General features: G+C 52.3%; 1 protein-coding gene across 3 annotated transcripts in view; it reads left to right on the forward strand.

Moving 5' to 3' along the window:
* Positions 1–4,244: 4,244 nt before the first annotated feature.
* The window catches only part of ADCY8 (adenylate cyclase 8), a 131,304-nt gene continuing 121,870 nt past the window's right edge, over positions 4,245–13,678 (forward strand). For all 3 annotated transcript variants that reach the window (XM_036437545.2, XM_036437546.2, XM_036437547.2), the window contains exon 1: positions 4,245–5,898. In XM_036437545.2, coding sequence (XP_036293438.1) covers positions 4,942–5,898 — 957 coding nt within the window. In that variant the 5' untranslated portion in view covers positions 4,245–4,941. The remainder of the gene's footprint in view (positions 5,899–13,678) is intronic.

The raw sequence follows: 13,678 nt of genomic DNA on the forward strand, positions 1-13,678 counted from the left end.
AAACTTACCCAGTGTGAGTCAATGGCCACAGTAAAGCTAATGAGCAAACCCACCGCCTCATGTGGTTATCATCTCCTTAGTTTTTTCTGTGTGTGCCGACAGGGTGAGACTCTCTCAGACCTCCCTCTCTGCAAATGTCACCTGCTTTTCCTTTAAGGACTTCCAGCCCTGGAAGCTGCCTTGTCACCAACACCCTCCTTCCCTCTGGAAACAGGATCCCTCTGGTTTCAGGTCCCCTTCCTGAACCGAGTCCATCTTTTCTTGGACATGTGAATATTTCATGTCTTTGGTGAGCACCAGGCTCCTACGGGTGCTTTGCAGAAGGCACAGCTCTTACAAAATGTGGATCCCCATTTTAATATTGTTGACAAGGAAGTCAAAGATGCACCTGAGGGGGAAATAGTTTTCCTTTTCTTGAGCAGATCTGCTGTAAATGTGGCCGGTGGTGGTCGGTAACATCACAAAACAAATACATTCATTTCCATGAGGCATAAGGGTGTCTCCCCACGAACCACCCCCCACAGGAAGAAAAGCAGACCCAATCGATTATTTTGATTAAACCCAATATGTGAGAACCTGCTTTCTCACAAACTGTAGAAATGGTGCCTACAGCTTGAACTGAGCAAACAGACACCCTCTGTTCTAAGAATGAGTTCTGCTCCCTTTCTTTGCCATTCTGACACCCTACCAGGCTTCCCAAAGCCGAAATATCTCACAAGTCTCTTATTTCATTGGCATGTGGACTCGCAAAACATACGGGGCATTTTCATTTCCATCGGTTCAATTTAAATTAGGTCAATATTGGTTAACTGCATGTGGCAGCATTTTTATTACTCTCATAGATGCTAGATTTACAAGATCCAAATCTAGTTGATGGAATTATGTTGTCTATGAATCAGAAGATACTGGACAAGTTACTTAGCCACCCAGAGCCTCAGACTTCTCATCGGTAAAATGGGAATAAGAAGAAGTAGAGAAGGATCTACCTCGGAGAATTGCTGGGATGGATAAAGGGGATGTTTACAAAGATCTTAAAGGAAGGTGTTCACCCTTCAGGAGAGATTCCTGGGGAAGGATGAGACACAAATGGGTAAGCAGATCCCTGTATGGAGGGCCATTCTACAAGTACCCGGAACAGACTGTTGGACAACAAAGAAGGAAGTTTATTTCATGGGGGGTATCAGGAAAAGCTTCCTGCGGACGACATGGCTAAGGCTTGGAAGGATGAGGTGGGTGGTGTTTGGCGGGAGGACAATGGAGAAGGGGGGGATTCCAAGAGGAAGGGTCTGGATACAAGAGGCACCAAGATGGCAAAATCCTGTCCCTGGGACAGAGTAGAGCCCTGGCCATAATAATGCAGGAATAAAGGAAAGCGTGATGAGACATTCATGTGGCCTCAAAGCAGTGTGTTGACACCTCTACTTTTATTTTATTTTATTTTCATATATTTTATTGATTTTCCACATAGAGGAAGGGAGAAGGATAGAGAGCATCGATGAGAGAGAAACATTGACCAGCTGCCTCCTGCACACCCCCTACTGGGGTTGTGCCCACAACCAATGTACATGCCCTTGACCGGAATCAAACCTGGGACCTTTCAGTCCGCAGGCTGACGCTCTATCCACTGAGCCAAACCAGTTTCGGTGACACCTCTCCTTTTAAGTGATAGTCACGTGGAGGTTTGTATATGCCCCAAGCCTCTGAATCTTTGTGCTGCGCCCATGCTGGCATTTAAAAAGCAGAATGAGTTGGGGGCTGAATGGCACTGTCCCAACAAGGAGAATAACATCTGAATCTAGTTGTGTCATCTATGCCCTCATTGTTAAAACAACCTGTTCTCACAACACCAGCAGCAGAGGAGAGCTCCGAGGTCAGCTGACCAGATGCAGCGCTTCCTCCCCGACACATTCATTTCAGCCTCTGATTCATGAAACCCTTTGAGTTTCTCTCTGTGGTGAGCTCTGCGCTCTGCGCTCTGCGTCTCCACCAGCCTGACTCATTTTATCTGATTGGGTCTGCGCTCCCCCTCCTTGGCACGCCTCCCTCTGCTGCCGAATAAATAAATCATCCTGGGATACATCCAGGGGGAAGATTTTCATAGGAAAGTTCCATCTGCATTCAGCCCCTCGTTTGCTCAGGCTGGGTTCTCGGGCACCCAAGGAGAGAGAATGGGAAAAATGAGGTGTTTGCTGCTGCCAAGCTTGCTTGTATGGTCATTAGCACAGGTGACTTGGGGCCCTGCCCACAGAGAGAGAACACAGCGCCACACACATCTCCTCCGGGGTCTGCAGGGGCCTGCCTCCCTCCCCACCCAGCCCTAGGCCCATTCTGCTCTCACTCCTCAAGGCAAGCAACTTCCTGCCCATCTGTGTTTCAAGGCAGCTGGCGGGGCTGACCCATCCATGGAATGTAGGAAGAAAGAAACAAGCAACATTCCCTTCTCAGGGATATAATTCCTGGGATCACTTCATTAAGATCTAGATGACTACAAAACAGAGGAGTTGTTATTTAAGAGGGGCGGGGGTGTGCTTTGGCAGTAACTTCTGGCCCCATTGGGTAGGCCAGCTACTCTGGAAGATCTTTACAGTGAAATTAATTAATTTACCAACTGGGATAAAAACAGAATCTGCCTTCATTTTACCTAAAATTGAGTGTTTAATGCGGTTGCCTTTCTTGGGTGGGAGAAGACACTTTCTGAGGGACTGGCGTCCAAGGGGTCACTCCCAGGATGTGTTCACCCAGAATCTACTGCTCAGGGATGTGAATACCTAGGCTTCTTCCCGCTTCTGGCATTCTCCGCGTTAAGGCCAGTGCTGCGTGTGAACCAAAATCCTGTGCGTGGGAAAGGAGGGATTAACAAGGAAAGCATTTCTGGGACGCGATGGCACAAATGTACGTGGCTGGCCATCCAGAGCTGGCCTTGCCCTGGGCGGCCGGAGGGCGGGCGGGCGGGCTTCTCTCTATGCCTGGGCAGGGGGAATGGCTCGCTCCTGAGGGCAGAGGGGCTGCAGGGAGGCGGTCATTGAGGCTTCTTCAGGGAGCGCGAAAGCGCCCGGAGCCTGACATCATGGGCCATCAGCTGACTGTGCTCCGGCCCCGCAGCCACCGACGCAGAAGTGGCGGCCCCCGCGCTGGGCCACGTTCAGCCGGGGGCGCGGGGCTGCGGACCGACCCCCGGCGCCCACCGGCAGCGCCTGGGTCCGCTCGGAGCACCCCAGGGTGCTGTCCGCATCCTGAGCCCGGCGGGCGGGCGGGAAGGCGGCGGGTGGAGACGCCTTCCCTGCGCCTCCCTCCCCACCCCTCCCGGGAACCCGCGCTCCAGCTGGCGGGCTGGGCGCTCGGCGGGGGCGCGCCTCCCAGCGCCCGGGACCCGGCGGAGGGAAAACTCCGCAGGAAGCTGCCCGCCTCTGCAATGTCGGCTTCCTGGGGGGTATTTTTGCTTTTGAGCCGGAAAGTTGGCTCCACCAAAAGCCCCGGGGGGAGGGCGTAACGGAGACCCTCCATCCCGCGCGCCGGGCTTTAGGGGTCCGTGGGCACCTCGGCCTGCGCGTCCCGGCTGCGCCCCTGCGGAGGCCGGAGCCCGGAGCAGAGCAGCGGGGAGCCCGCCCGCCCCGCCAGCTGGAGCGCGGGGTCCGCGGAGGAAGGGGGCCCGGCTGGGGCGCCGCAGCTGTCCTCTCCCACGCCGCCTGCCAGACCCGGGGTGTCCAGGAAGATCGGGGTGCCAGGTCCCCGCCGGCTCCCCCCCTCCGGCCCCCAGATTCCGGGGGCGTGGCTTGGCGCGCGGGCGGGTGGCAGTCTCCGCCGGGGTCCGGCCGATCTGACAGGTCTCCCGGCTCCCGCCGCCCCCCGGGATCCGGAGGCATCTCCGACCTCCCCACGGCCGCGGGCTTCTCTCCTCGCCCAGACCGCCCGCCGCAGCGCCCGCTCAGCATCGGCTCCCGCCGCGGATCCGCACGGATGACTCCGCTCCGCTCCCCGCGCGGCTGGCTCGGGAGCCCTCCCCACCTTCTCCGGCGCCCGCCCCCGGCTCCCCCCAGCCCCGGGCCGCGCGGACCCCAGAGCGCGCCGTGAAGGGCATGGGATCCGGGAGCCGCGGCTCCTCGCAAGCGCGGCTGGAAGGGTCCACCTCGTCCTGCTGCGGCGACCGGGACCCCGAGCCCGCCCCCCGCCGGGAGGGACGCGCGGGGCCAGGGCCGGCGCGGCCCCGCCAGTCCCCGCCGGGAGGGAAGTAGAGGCGGCCAGAGGGGGGCCTCCGCACACCCCCTCCTCCGAATTAACCGTTTGGTGACTCGTGAGCTCGGAGGCTTCCACCTCTCCAGCCCGCCAGCCCGGCACCCCATTCCCCCCCCTCCCTTGCTTGCCCCCGCCCCCAGCTCCGCCCAGGCTCCCCATCCCCGCGAAATGGAGTTCTCCGAAGGGCTCGGTTCCGGCCGCAGCTGCTAAGTTCGCACCCGCCGCCGCCGCCGGGCACCCGGGCAGCCAGCCCCCCTCCGCCGCCTCCGAGCCGTGGGCGTCGGGCGCCGGTGCCGCAGCCCGGACCCGCCTGGCGCGGCGGCAGGAGCGCGGCGCCCGGAGCCTCGCGGGGAGCACCGGCTGCGCCAGGACCGGAGCGCGGGCCGGCCTCGGAGCCCGCCCGGGAGGGGGCTGCGCGCCCAGGGCGCTGCGGCTCCTGCGGACTCATCGCCGCTCCCCAGCCGCGCGGGGCGGCGGGAGGGCGCTGCGCCAGGACGCGGGGCTCCGCGGCGGCGATCTTCCCGGCGCCCGCTGCCCCGGGCACACCATGACCTGACCCGCGGGGGGCCTCCCGCTCCGGCCTCCAGCCCCGGGGCGGCCGGGGACCCGGGGCTCCGCGCCCAGCTCCTAGGAAGCCAGCCGCCTCTGGGTCTCCGGGAGCGCCCTCCTCCCCGGGCCCCGCGCCTCCTCCGCCCCGCGGCCGGCGCCATGGAGCTCTCCGAGGTGCGCTGCCTCGGCGGCGGCGAGGAGCTCTACACCATCCGCCCGGCGCCCCCGGCCGGCGGCGGGAGCGGCTCGCGGCCGCAGCGGCTGCTGTGGCAGACGGCCGTGCGGCACATCACCGAGCAGCGCTTCATCCACGAGCACCGCCGGGGCGGCGGGGGCTCGGGCAAAGGCTCGGACCCCGCGGGCGGAGGCCCCAACCACCACGCCTCCTCGCAGCTGTCCGGCGGCGGCGACCTGGCGCTGCCCCTCTACTCGCTGGGCACCGGGGAGAGGGCGCACGGCGCGGGCGGCACCAGAGTCTTCCCCGAACGCAGCGCCAGCGGCAGCGCCAGCGGCAGCGCGGGAGGAGGGGGCGACCTGGGCTTCCTGCACCTGGACTGCGCCCCCAGCAACTCGGACTTCTTCCTCAGCGGCGGCTACAGCTACCGCGGGGTGATCTTCCCCACGCTGCGCAACTCCTTCAAGTCGCGGGACCTGGAGCGCCTCTACCAGCGCTATTTCCTGGGCCAGAGGCGCAAGTCCGAGGTGGTGATGAACGTGCTGGACGTGCTGACCAAGCTCACGCTCCTGGTCCTGCACCTGAGCCTGGCCTCGGCCCCCATGGACCCGCTCAAGGGCATCCTGCTGGGCTTCTTCACCGGCATCGAGGTGGTCATCTGCGCCCTGGTGGTGGTCAGGAAGGACACCACGTCGCACGCCTACCTGCAGTACAGCGGCCTGGTCACCTGGGTGGCCATGACCACACAGATTCTGGCCGCGGGCCTGGGCTACGGGCTCCTGGGCGACGGCATCGGCTACGTGCTCTTCACGCTGTTCGCCACCTACAGCATGCTGCCGCTGCCGCTCACCTGGGCCATCCTGGCCGGCCTGGCCACCTCGCTGCTGCAGGTGGTCCTCCAGGTGGTGATCCCCCGCCTGGCGGTCATTGCCATCAACCAGGTAACGCTTGCCTGCCTTGCTCTTCCCCTGGGTTGTGTGAAAATAGCGTCTTTCGGAGAGGCAGGTGGCCTGCTCACTTGAGTCCTCTCCCTGGGCTGGGCCTGGGGCCTTGTATCTGGGAGACTCCTGGTCATGGGTGTTGCTGGGTGGCATTTCTCTCTTCCTGGAGGAATGGGAACTAAAACCTCTGAAGTTTATGTCATTCCCCTCCCCCATATTCCGATTCTGTGAGTATTCCAGCGTCTTCCTACTCAGCTCACCTCCCTGGGGGGCAGTAGTCTCTGGAGCAGGAGGTGTGGGGGGGAGGGCGGGGAGAGGAGAAGCACCCAGTTGAGAAGGTGACCCATTTCCTACCAGCTTTACTCTGAGGGTCCCAGCAAGGAGTGCTAAGGCACTCTGGGATGCAGAGCTGGGCTGCTGTGTATCTTCGGGCCGCACATCCCCAATTCTCGGAAGAATCCACGTTTGCTAAGCACATACTAATTGCTGGTGCTGGAATCCTACTGATGGCGTTTTACCCCCTACTTCAGACAATCCTATGACACACATTTACGTGGAAACTCTTGATTGCCTTGGGGACCTCCTGATGATGTCTTCTCTGCAGCAGCCACCCCCAATTCTCTGAGTCAGTCAACCTTGGGCATTGGAGCCGAGATGGGTGTCGTTGACCAAGAAAGCAAGTTTTGCTTCATTGAAAAGGGACGTTTCGATGCAGGTGGTTTGAAATATTTAAATGGAACCTGACCCTTCGGGTCTCTTTCTCCCGCTTTATTCCTCTTTCCCCATTAAATATGGATGTGTGTAGGTGAACAAAGTTCCCGTTGTCTGTGAATGAGAAGGTAGACAGGGCCTCTGTTGTTTCAGCTCATTAGAATCCATAGATAATTTATGGTCTGGCACTTTCTTCGCTGAATGTCTGGTGGTGGCAGGAGACTGGATTCGGGGGCTTCTGGATAAAAATGAGGGGGACACGTCCGTGGTAGTGTTTTCCCATAGAAGGCTGGTGACAGGTACTGGCTGCTCAGTGAGTCCCTGCTCCAGCTCCCGGCTCTGTGCCACTTCCGCTGTACCTGAGGCTTAGAAACTCCTCCTCCTGGTGCCCAGCTTTGAACAGATGGGTCATAAGATAAGCTGGTACAACACCTCTGAAAATTGCTCATGATTTGCAGAGCGCTGGCACCGTGTGAGTGGTTGACCATTGGCTGACCTTCTGGACTCCTGGCGATTTAGGATTCTCTCTCCCTTCTCTGATGGCTCTGTCCACATTGCTCAGGCTAGTCGTCTGGTTGGCAGCGTTTACAGTGCTTGCTGAAGGCTCCCTATGTAGAGCAATGAGTATGTAAAGTACGTGGCTATGGTCCTCGGGCATGAGATGGAGCCACGAGAGCCTCGGTTAGTAGGGAATGAGCAGCTGAACTTTTCTAATTAAAGACAATAATGGATGTTGTATCAAAATGACCAGGAACCTTCATACCCCTATGTGATAAAGATTCAACGTTGGATTGTATAACATTCCATTTTAACTGTGTTTCTCAATCCTGTTTGGACATGGATCTGAACTGAATCTCTCACTGTCTTCCAAGTTTTCTCATTATTTTTTGCATTTTTGTTACCATACCTACACCTCAGGTCTCTTCCCCCTCCTCCCTTTCCCCCTTTCTCATGCTCTTCTTTTGTCCTCTTATCTTTCTTTTCCCATCTCTTTTTTTCCTATATAGGTTGTTTAATACAGCATAGTTACATGGTCACATGCAGAAAACTCCATTTATTCTCAGCTACTGCTTTTTCACACACTAGCCTTCCTTCCTTAGGACGCGTTACCAAAAGTTTTCATCCAGTCGCTTGGAATAGTATTTGGAAAAACACATCCTAAGTGGCAAAAGATGAATATTTTCTAAGTTCTAAGTATAGAGACACTTTTCGTGCCAAATGAATCCAGAAAGTAAATTTTGGCTCCGTATTTGTTTTATATTCTACTCAAATACTACCAGATGGCAGGAGATTAAAAATAACCCCAACATGTCTTCCCACACCCACCTCATCATAAACAACCCTACACCGTGAAAGCCAAGGTCCCGGTGCATGCAAACCAAGTTCACGGAACTTTCTGTTTGGGGAGGAGTTCCAGGTGAACCACCATTTTTAAGTTGAGTCACCTTTCACATAACAATCCGAGCGCTATCCTTCCCTTTAGGTGCTGAAAGAACCTTTCTGGCTTTGGCCACAAAACGTTTTCCTTTGGCGCCCTCTAGAGGTCCAAGCTTCTTTCTTAGATTCTGCAGAGGGATGAAGATGAAGTGTAATGGCTTTAAAAATAAAAAATAAAAATCTGTGATTTTAAAAACCGCTTAGTTTTCTCTGCTTGGGAATATACAGAGTAGGGGCAAAAGTAGGTTTACAGCTGTGAGTATGTAATACACAGGGTTTATTCTTGTATCATTACTTATTGATTACTGTATTGTTTTCCATAAGAACAACTATAAGCCTATGTTTGCCCCACCCTCTACAAGGTACACTTAAAACGTACCATAGCAACTAGAATAAATCCTAACTCCTTACCCTGGCCTCCTTGAGCCTCTGTGAGCTGGTTGCTGCTTCTCTTTCTCTCTTCTCTTCAGGTTCCAAATACATTGTCCACTTCTGTTTCTCAGATATTCCAAGCTCTTTCCCTCTTCCTAGCCTGCCACCTAAAACCATTTTCCCAGATCCTCACATGACTGGCACATTCTCATTATTTCATTCACTCCCTAGTGCGTGGCTTGTCTTTCTTTCTCCAGAGCACATCCGCTATCTGAAATCATCTCACTTGTTTATATTTATGGTGTTTCTTTAACCTCCACAACCACATAAACACCATGTAAGGGCAAAGGCCCTTGTCTGTCCTGTTTACTACTTTATCCTCAGCATCTAGAAAAATCCCCGGCACATAATAGGTAACAAACAGTCACTAAGTAAACAAGACTAGTCATTGCATAGATAATATTATAAAACTAGAGGCCTGGTGCATGAATTTGTGCACAGGTGGAGTCCCTCAGGATGGCCTGCAGGAATTGGGCCCCAGCTCACACCCTCAGCCTCACAGCCCCACAGCCCTGCCTGAAAGTTTGCTGTGGCCTGGCACTGCCCCCTCACCTGCTTCACCATCCTGCCTACAGGGTGATCAATCAGGACTAGGTCCCCCACAGCTGCTGCTGGTCACCATTTCCCGTGGTCAGTGCGCATCATAGCAACTGTTCAGATGGACACTTAGTATATTAACCTTTTATATATATAAAAGATATCCAAGTCCCTGGATGTGTTGGCAAAAGCTTTCTACACTCATGTAAGTTGTATCTATGTAAGGCAGCCTTTTACACATAAATACCTTTGGAGAAATCAAAGCACAAACCAATTCTTTACTTTTATACAATATTTCATTTGTATCCAAGTGCCTTTACATATATGATCACATCTAATGATGACAAACAGAAGAGACCATCCTTCATTTTCATTTCAGACAAGAAATGCCTGATTCTTAGAAACTTTAAAGGGATGTCCCAAAGGTGAGGATCTGGCAGGTGCTGAGAGCAGGACTGAAATCCTAGCACTGGCGCCAGTCCTGCTTCAGAAACCTTTAGAGGTTGTTCTTCCAAGCACCTAAGTACCCGAGATGGATCAAGAGTGAGGGCCACCTGTTTCACCCCTCAAGAGAGTCACACCCATACAACACCTGGCTCAGCATTCAGTGGGAAGGGTAAAGCGAAATCATGAAGACAATGAATTGCTAGGAGTGGGCCCTTTGTAGCAAGCTCATCATCATCGTTCTCAACTGGACCAATCTTGACCACTGAAGGCCATAAGTACTGCAGTGTATCAATGTCTGCCAACTCCAATCAAATTTCATTATTGGAGAACTGAGAGGCAGCTACCAGCTCTGCACTAATCTTCATTCCCATTAACAGAACAGTCACATTTTCAAGAAACACCAAGTGAGAACAAGCTCACAGTCAGAACACCTGAAAAGCCATTTCCCTTTCCTGATCATGCCATTTCTAAAAGTAACCAATGAGCCACAATCGGCCTCCTTAATCCAAGCTATGAGGACCCCTTCCTCCCCTTTCTGTCCTGACGGGAATCACATATGTGGCTTGGTAGGGTGATGACTAAGCTGTAAATCTCTGCAGATTCTTTATGTGAAGAGGGCAAGAGTCCTGTGTTCACTGAGATGAGCATGTGCTTTCCACTGAGGATACAAGAGGGGACCTAAAAGGGCCACCCAGGAGGGGCCTCGCCATCAGGGAAGAGATGGTTGTGTCTTCTCCACTCAGTGAACACGGACGTTCACTCGAGTCATGGACTTCCCATCCAAACAAGAGCTTGTTGTCCAGGGCAGATGTGACAAGTGATAAGATATTTCCTAGGACCCAAGTGGCACTGGAAATACTGAGGAAACCAGAAGGTTCAACACCAAGTCTAAAGGGCTCCTATTTTGCGCACCCTGACAAAGCTCAGCTGTAGGTTGCACCAGGGCTGTAGTGATGTCTCACCCGTTTCAAGTTAAGGTATGTGATGGAAACTAATGATACTAGTGCCGCTGTCCAGAGTCTCTAAGACAGATTTTCCCACATTTTAAATAAGTTGTTTATCCTGCTTGCTCAATATACCGATCTGAAAATTCATTACAAAATGACATTATATGTACAAATAAAATATTAATGATGCGGTTATATTTGCTAGGTTCTTTCACGGGGTAGATAAATTCTAAGCACTGTTGCTATAATTAGCGTTTTTCTCTATTTTAATTGCTGGTGACAACATTATGAGCCACCTAACATTTGAAACTCATTTCGTTCTCATTCTTCAGCTCATTAGTGATAAGATAGTGAAAATCATTTCGTTATTGGAAAACTGAGAGGCAGGAACAGGAACCAGAAAGATTGCTGCTTTATGCTTCCCTCTGGGGGATTCTGAAATGTTAAAGCCTGTGGCTAATTAATCTTCTGAAACCTCTTGGTGAGGTAGATAAGCAGATGCGTCAGAGTGGAGGTGATTTCTCCAAGATAACTCAGAGCAAAGGCAGCCAGGTATGCAACTCCATGGTTAGTCAGGGCTCAAGGTCACTGTCCGATCTGAATTTCCCATGCAGCATTGTCCTTCCTGCCTTACATCCATCAAATAGTGGAGAATAGAATCAGAAAAGGGCTAAGTAAATCATGGCCATTAAACTTGACTAATAGTAAAAGATAGTTAGCCTTTTTAAAATCCTTTGGCAGGAAAAATGTCTTTTTGTGCTACCACTAAGGTGGTAGTTGATGGTATGAGTAGGTGGGGGTTATGAGATAATCAGGCTTTCCATATGCTTCAAGTGCATTTCTGGTCATTTGAATGAAGGATTGACTTCCCAGTTAAGATTAAGTAAGTATTACAGAATTACCAACATCTCTCCTCCATTGATAAAATTTAAACAAAAGCATGTATTGTATGTTCTTTGTGAATATCTGCCAACTCAAATCTAATAAGGGAATTGGCCCTGTTGGCATGGCTCAGTGGTTGAACGTTGACCTATGACCCAGGAGGTCACGGTTTGATTCCAGGTCCGGGCACATGCCCGGATTGCAGGCTCGATCCCCAGTAGGGGGTGTGCAGGAGGCAGCTGATCAATGATTCTCTCTCATCATTAATGTTTCTATCTCTCTCCATCTCCCTTCCTCTCTGAAATGTGTGTGTGTGTGTGTGTGTGTGTGTGTGTGTGTGTGTGTAATTGTATACTTCTTAGCACAGTGCCAGTGTCATGTAATTGAAATCATCCCAACTTGGTAGCTGCTATCAGGATAAAAACTCACTTCACAACACACAAATATCCATGAAATGCGTGCAGCTTGCTAGCTATGGTGTGTGCATCTTTTAAAGCCCAAGTATCTCCGTCTCTGTACATTTTCCTGCAGCCAGTTCTTATAGGCTTAAAAAAGGAATTGCCTCATCCCAGCCTGTCTGAGGAAATGACTTTCAAAAACGAATTTGAGTGTCAGCATCCCCAAGAGATTCCTCTGAATGTCCAGAAATGGAAATATTCTCTCTTATGTGTGAACAGACTATCCTTTCTGGTTCTGTCTTTCCTTCCCTCCCCCCCACCCCCACCTGGGGGGAGGGAAGGAAAGACAGAACCAGAAAGGATAGTCTGTTCACACATAAGAGAGATTATCTCCACATGTGTTTATTTTCAGGGCCTAAGAGACATGTACAGCATGCATCTCAAACCTCTCCTCTCACCTTTGAGGTGGGGGTTGGGAGAGAGAAGGATTTGCAAAGGATATTTTTAATGACTTCTCAAACGACCAATTAGATCCACTCATCCTGGTCTTTTGATACCTGTGCCCTGAATTTGCAAACAGACTTGATGTCTGATTTAGAGAGAGCTGTAAAATGATTGTGAGGTGCGTGCTTAGGGGACTGGGTTCTGAGTGTGTTTTCCTTCATGCCCAGTGATGTCGCATGACTGGCATCTGTGGGCCAGACATCATTAGATTGGAACTGGGAGGACTGGGAGGACTGGGAGGACTCCACACGGGGACTTAGCAATGTCACGCTAAGTAGGACAAACACAAGAGTCATATCTAAACCTTGATGATTGATGGCATTTTCAGAGCTCCACAACAAGAGAAAGTGAAAGCAAGCCTACAAAAATGGAAAGATGTTTTTAAAGTTTATCCCAGATTCAGTGCTGCTGGCACTGTGTCATCAAAGGACACTTACTACCATCGTGCTGCTGTGACATTTCACTGTTGTCTAAATATTTCTTGGGATGCTAATTTATTCATTTCACAAGGGTGTCTATTTCAGCGGGCTCCACATGTGTTTATTTTCAGGGCCTAAGAGACATGTACAGCATGCATCTCAAACCTCTCCTCTCACCCACAAGTGGGCACAGGATTGATTCCCTGGGAGGCCAGCAAGTCCAGACCAGACAGTTGGATGGCGTGGCGGTCCGCGTGGCATATTGATTGGGAAGCGTGTCCTTTGCTTTTTCTGGGCTGGGATTCAAGGCAGAAGAAACCAAAGGCTGGTGAATTTCTGTGGCCTGTACGTTTGAAGCTAAGTTTGCAACAGAACTGGTTCTGTAGCTTAATTCCCCCCCCTACCCCCATTTTTTGGGTGCTCAAGTCTAGGATCACTGCTTTAGCCTGCCAGTCCCCACAGAGCAGCGGGAGCCAGAACCACCTTTCCTGTGTCTCCCCGGGAAACACACTGGATTTATACCCTCAGATGCTACCCTGAGAGTTTTGTTTATGAGGGACTATTTTAAGAAGCCAGATTTTCTCACTGCGAGATTTTTCACAGTCTGCCCTGCAGGGGAGAGGAGGAATGCAGAAGAGATTAATTAACCACTGAGGTGCCAGCCATTCCCAGGGAGGCCTTGCCACATCCTGTAAGAAGATTAGCAAAGGCCATTCCACTGGCAAATGCAACTGTGTGACCGCCATCGCAGCCAGGAAGCTGGGACTGGAACTCAGTGTGATGTCCCAGAACCTGCAACACATGGTTCCGTTGATATCTCTGCATCGGACCAGGGCTGGGCATGTCTGGTTTGGAATTTGAATTTCGTTGACCTAGATCATGAATTGAATATATGCCATACCTTGCACATTCATAGTTACTGGGGTTTTCTAGCCCTTCTATCCCACTTCCTGACATTTTTGCAGAAACTCTTTGTTCAAAGCCTCAGATGCTCCTAAATCGGGAAAACGATGAAATTATTCACGATGAGACATGGAACTCAAGGTGAAATCAAATCGAATTAACG

Source organism: Pipistrellus kuhlii, unplaced genomic scaffold, assembly GCF_014108245.1.
Source record: "Pipistrellus kuhlii isolate mPipKuh1 unplaced genomic scaffold, mPipKuh1.p scaffold_m20_p_14, whole genome shotgun sequence".
Lineage (NCBI taxonomy): Eukaryota > Metazoa > Chordata > Mammalia > Chiroptera > Vespertilionidae > Pipistrellus > Pipistrellus kuhlii.